Source organism: Bison bison, unplaced genomic scaffold (assembly GCF_000754665.1).
Source record: "Bison bison bison isolate TAMUID 2011002044 unplaced genomic scaffold, Bison_UMD1.0 scf7180017864482, whole genome shotgun sequence".
NCBI classification, from domain to species: domain Eukaryota; kingdom Metazoa; phylum Chordata; class Mammalia; order Artiodactyla; family Bovidae; genus Bison; species Bison bison.
The window spans coordinates 4,645,899-4,651,386 of record NW_011495042.1 but is presented as its reverse complement, the minus strand read 5'-3'; the positions used below and the strand labels follow the sequence as shown (position 1 = coordinate 4,651,386).

The window sequence follows — 5,488 nt, the reverse complement described above, 5'->3', positions numbered from 1 at the left end:
CCATGACCAGAGACTGTTTCAGCTGTTTCACTTCCGGGTCCTTGGTGCCCATGACGCCTTCCTGGAATTCCTTTACCAGGGGCAGCCCAGACCCAGCCTTGGCCCCTTCAAGGTCACAGCCTTGGGGTTTGCTCCCCACACTCCCTGGCTCCAAAACCAGGGCTGACGCCTCTCTGAGCCAACACATCCTCCTCTCTTAAAGGGTCAAGTCACCCAGAGCTGAGAGCAAATTTGGCACAAAATTCAAACCATAGCGTCGTGACTGCCAGCTGCCACCAGGGACATCTTGGATCCCAGATCCCAGGGACCCGGACCTGGGATCCATCTTGTCACTGCTGTGCTCCAGCATGTAGCAGTTCCTCTGACAGTCACCGTGGAACTTGGTGGAACATTCTCAAACTGCCAGTTCCAGTCCCTGTGGGAACAGGCTAGCTGTGCTCAGGGACACCCCCTCCTGGGACTCTGAGTGTGTGGGTCTGAACTTCGACAGCTGCCATGGCAAGGCCAGGGGCACAGGGTGGAGTGAAGGGGGAGCAGGAGAGAGAGTGCTGGGGGTGTGTGTGACTGGGAGGCAGTCAGGAAACTGGACCAAGGGGTGGGAGGCAGAGAAGGGGGTGTCGGGTACCATGGAGTCAAGATGTGTGTGTGCTGGGAGTGGGGGTTGTTTTCTGGTCATGGTGGGTAACGGGGACCCATGAGGATTCAGGGATGTTGGGGAGCAGCGTCATCAGAGCTGGGCTCTAGAAGGGCAGAGCCAGGGGCCCTTGCGTCCCCCTGCTGCTCACACCCTCCCTGATGACCCCATTGTAAAGATGGGAAGACTGAGGCCCAAGCGGGGAGGGAAAGACTTGGACAGGTCGAGTTGCATGGCTGGAGTTGGGGCCCATCTGCCCTCCACGTCCATGTTCAGCTGCAGAGCAGGAAGCAGCCAGGAGACCTGGGGATGTGGTGGCGTGAGGCGGGGGCAGGGGTGGTGGTGTCAGGGCCACAGTCCACAGGGAGGTGTTGGGGGGGGTCAAAGGAGCTTCACGGGTTAGCATGAGAAGACAGCATCAGAGCTCACAGTATGTGCTGGGCTCGCGGGCAGGGGCGGGAGGTACATGCCTGCCACCTACCCAGGGAACGGGGAGAACGCTGGGTGAGTTTTGCAGACTCGAGTCCTGTAGCTCCTCCATGGCGGCACCTCTCTCGTGGTGCCGGGGGTGGCATGCACTGCTGGCTTCCGGCTTTTAGGAGGCGGTTGTGCCCCAAGCCCTTGGCCGCCTTCTTCGCCCCCTCCCTGGGGATGGGGGCTTCTTTGAGCCTCACGCAGGGTGTCGGGGCAGGAGATGCCCAGATCTCTGCTCTCACTTCCACCCCGTTCTCTCCTCTGCCAGTTAGTCCCCAAAGACAAAAGGAAAATCCCACCCAGGAAGACGGCCCCCAGGATGCCTGGTCAGGCTGAGGGGAAGGACCCCAAGAAGCCGAGTGAGTCAAAGAAGGACCCTGCCAACACAGTCGAGGTGAAAAAAGGATCCAGGAAGCCCAGAGAGGAGAGGGCAGCTCCCTCCAAACCAGGCGCAGCCAAGAAGGCCCCCAAGAAAGGCACGCAGACCAAGGACCCAGAGCCAAGGCTGGGTGAGGCCAAGAAGTCCTCCCGACGGCCGGACAAGGCCGCTCAGGCCCCTCCCAGTGCCAGTGGGCCTGGCGGGAAGTCGAAGGTCAAAGAAAGAGGGAGCCGCCAAGGTACGGGTGTGAATGGGGTGGGCATGGGATGGGGTTTCTGGCAACCACTGGCCACGAGTTGGGATGGAGGGGTCAGTTCTGGGGAGGAGGGGCTGTCTACTCAATGTGCCCTAGGACACTTGGCTTGACCCGGAGAGACAGAGAACTCATGGTAGCTGGTGGGGGTGGGAGGAGGGGTCAGGGGAGGCTTCCTGGAGGAGGTGGCCCACGCAGGAGACCAGCTTGCGCAAAGGCCTGAAGGCATGAAGAACGTGGCTGTGCTGAGCTGTGCTTAGACGCTCAGTCATGTCCAACTCTGCAGCCCCATGGACTGTAGCCTGCCAGGCTCCTCTGTCCATGGGCGATTCTCCAGGCAAGAATACGGCAGTGCGTTGCCATGCCCTCCTCCAGGGGATCTTCCCAACCCAGGGATCGTACCCAGGTCTCCCACACTGCAGGTGGATTCTCTACCATCTGAGCCACCAGGGAAGCCCCAAAGGTGGAAGAAGTCTAAATAGTCCTGTCTGTGTGCATCGGGGGTGGGAGAAGGGGACGCTGTGAAGGGCGGCGGGAGGCTGGACTTGATTGGTGAGGAGCCATGGAAAGACCCTGAACAGGGGACACTTAGGGCCCAAGGTGCTTTTTTTCTTACGAATCTAAAAAAAAAACACAAAACTATAAAAATTGGAGTGTGATTGTTTTACAATGTTTTTCTGCTGAGCACCGATGTGAATCGACTATATGTATACATACATCCCCTCCTGGTGATCCCCCTCCCACCCCTCTAGTCATCACAGCACCGAGTCGAGCTCCCTGTGCTGTACAGCAGCTGCCTGCGAGCTCTGTGTTTTATACACGGCAGTGTGTATATTTCAGCGCTACTCTCTCAGTTCGTCCCACCCTCCTTCCCCGACTGTCCAGAAGTCTGTTCTCTATGTCTGTCTCTCTCTTCCTGCCCTGCAAAAAGGTTCGATCCCAGTTTTCTAGATTCCATGTATATGCATTAATATATATTTGTTTTTCTCGTTTTGACTGACTTCACCCTGTATGACAGTCTCTAGGTTCATCCACCTCAGTAGAACTGATTCAAATGCATTCCTTTTCATGGCTGAGTAATACTCCTTGGTGTAGATAGACCACAACCCCTTCATCCATTCATCTGTCGATAGACATCTAGGTGGCTTCCATGTCCTGATTGTTGTAGATAGTGCTGCAGTGATCAGGGTGGGCACATGTGTCTTTTTGAATTATGGTTTGCTCAGGATACATGCCCTCCTGGTGGGATTGCTGGGTCACATGGTGGTTTTATTCCTAGTTTTGTAGGGAAATTCTATACTGTTCTCCATGATGGTTTTTATCAAGTTATGGAAAGACTCTGAACAGGGGACAGGCAGGGCCTGAGGCATTTTTTAAAATGTATCCTGGCCGTCACATGGAAGATGGATTGAAGACATGGGGCTGACAGCCCTGTCGGGGGCCTTCGGCGTGGGTGGATGGGGAGCTGTGAATGGAATGAGGGATGGTTGCCCTCCTTCCACTTAATCCTCCTGCTGTCCCGTGGGCAAGAGGCTGCGACCTTCAGTTGGCAGACTCGGGCACCAGGCTCAGAGAGACTGAACAACTTGTCCCAGGTCACACAGCCTGCAAGTGTCAGCGTGAGGACTGGGCCGTGGGCGGGCTGTGGGGCCCCTCAAGCCTGCTGCTGAGCGGCACCTCCTCCGGAAAAGTCTGTCTCACACGGCATCCCCTCTTCCAGCAGATACCAAGGCCCACAGGAAAACACAGCCTGGAAGTCAGAGTTCAAAATCCACGGTCACCAAGGTAGGTGTCGGGGTAACTTCCCTTGTCTTGATCTCCAGTGGCCAGAGCTCGAGTGTTCCCACCTAAGCCCAGGGTGGGGGTCAGATGAGGAAGAGGGTAACTTACTTTACTTTCCTCTGCTCCCAGCCCTCCAGTGCCCGGAGGATCACCGTCCCCACCTTATAGATAGGGGGCTGAGGCTTAGAGAGGGGAGGGCGCTTGTCGAAAGCAACCTAGAGCTGGGGTTTCAACCCTGAGTTTGTGGGCTCTGCGTGGTGTGCCCAGCCCTGCCACCTTCTCCTGGTTTGCTTTCTTACAGGGTGAGAATGGTGCTTCCCTGGCCAAAAAGAAGATGGGGGGCAAGGTCCCTAAAGAGGCTGCTGGGGAGGGGCCCAAAGCCAAGGCCCCTGTTCCTCCCAAGGGTGCTGGGTCCAAGAAGGAGCCTGGACCACTGGCTGGGAAGGCTGAGGCCTCTAAGGGCCCGAGGAAGCCTGGCATCCCCACCAAGTCTTCAGTGTCCAAAGCGGCCAGCAAGAAGGCAGAAGCCGAGGGCTAGAGGCAAGGTGGAGAGATGCAGATTCTACTTTTTTACTCCCCTAGAAACTATCACTCTGTTTATTTCACTAGAACCTATTTATCAATAAAGCTTTTTTCCCCCACTCATGGGTGCGAGAGGAGGCTGAGGTCTAAAGGTTTGGCCATCCAGGGCATGCACCCAGATGGACAGGATGGAAGCTCCTCCCCTGGGAGATGCAGACTGCAACAGGGATGCAAAGGCATGCAGGGGCCTGCGGAGGCGCAGGAGAGGTGCTTCGTCCAACCTGAGATCTGGGACTGCTTCCTGGAGGAGGCAGCTTTTGGTCTTAAAAGGACGAGCAGGAATTGCCAGACAGATGACGGGGGAAGGGCTTGCAGGCAGTGGGATAGGCCTGGATGGGGGCGAATTGAGGCTTTGAGAGGAGCACAAGCCGGGGAGGGGTGGCATGAGCCCCTGGGCCATGGGGATGGGGCAGCAAGGCATGGCGGAGTAGGCTAGGGAAGGCAGGCAGGCATCTTCTTGGGAGCGGTTGGAGCCAGGGAGGGTTACAGGCCGGGGAGAGACTGATTTGTGTGTTGAGAAGAAGCTCTGTGGCTGCAGAGAGGAAGGATTAGAGGAGCTGAGAGGAAGTATGGATCACTGGACTAGTCACTGAGCAGGACTGTGGGTCCCGCGGGAATCTGCAGAAGGAAGTGGAAGTGCGGGGGCCCTGGGTTGGGAGTGAGCTACGGAACTCAGGGCAGCTCATAAGCTAAAGCCCACACAGAGACGGTACCTGGAGGTGCAGAGGTGAGGGCTGGGGTTATTTTTAAACAAATGTGACACTGCGCGAGGAGAGGTTGAGTCTGCCTCCCTGCACCTTCATTCTGGGCTTTGTGATTGCTTGAATCAGGTACTGAGGAGATGACGCTGGGACACTTTCTGGGCCCAGGGTTCAAGAGACTGGCAGCTTCTGCTTCCTGCGTGCGGGCTGCTTTTCTGTTTTTTAATACTTGTGCTTAGAATTCAGCCACCATGCAATGGGGAAGCCTAAACAGCCGTTGGATGAGAATCGAGACACCCCAGTTCTCAGCCCCAACTGAGCTCCTTGACCAGCCAGCACCAATTTGCTGGGCATGCGCCATCCAGGAACTGGATCTTCTGCCCCTGTTGAGCGGCCCCACTGACACCAAGGGACGGGCCTTCCCTCGCGAGCCCTGCCCTGATCACAGACGCACGAGCGCTGTGAGTGTACTGAGGTGGTTTGTTATGCAGCAGTACACACTCTAACGAGAGCTGCAGGGTGGACAGGGTTAGATCCTGAAGGGCCTCGTGAGCCAGGGTAAGAACTTCAGATTTTAATTGTGATAAATGCCCATTTGAGGCCATTGAGGAGCTGAGTGCCCACAGGGGGACACGGGCAGCCACAGGAGGCCAGGGCGGTGTGTGTGTGTGAGTCACTCAGCC

General features: G+C 56.7%; 1 protein-coding gene across 1 annotated transcript; it reads left to right on the top strand.

The window, feature by feature from the left end:
• The first annotated feature begins 402 nt into the window (after positions 1–402).
• Positions 403–4,163, top strand: LOC105004733 (histone H1oo). Its single transcript, XM_010862447.1, has 4 exons — positions 403–470; positions 1,377–1,725; positions 3,461–3,525; positions 3,824–4,163. The coding sequence occupies exons 2-4, from the start codon at positions 1,428–1,430 to the stop codon at positions 4,058–4,060; spliced, it is 600 nt and encodes a 199-aa protein (XP_010860749.1). The 5' UTR covers positions 403–470; positions 1,377–1,427; the 3' UTR covers positions 4,061–4,163.
• The last annotated feature ends 1,325 nt before the right edge of the window (positions 4,164–5,488 follow it).

Coding starts and splice junctions, on each gene's coding strand:
- LOC105004733 (XM_010862447.1), top strand. CDS start 1,428: ATGCCTGGTCAGGCTGAGGGGAAGGACCCCAAGAAGCCGAGTGAGTCA. Junction 1,726..3,460: donor AGAAAGAGGGAGCCGCCAAG/GTACGGGTGTGA, acceptor CCCCTCTTCCAG/CAGATACCAAGGCCCACAGG. Junction 3,526..3,823: donor CAAAATCCACGGTCACCAAG/GTAGGTGTCGGG, acceptor GCTTTCTTACAG/GGTGAGAATGGTGCTTCCCT.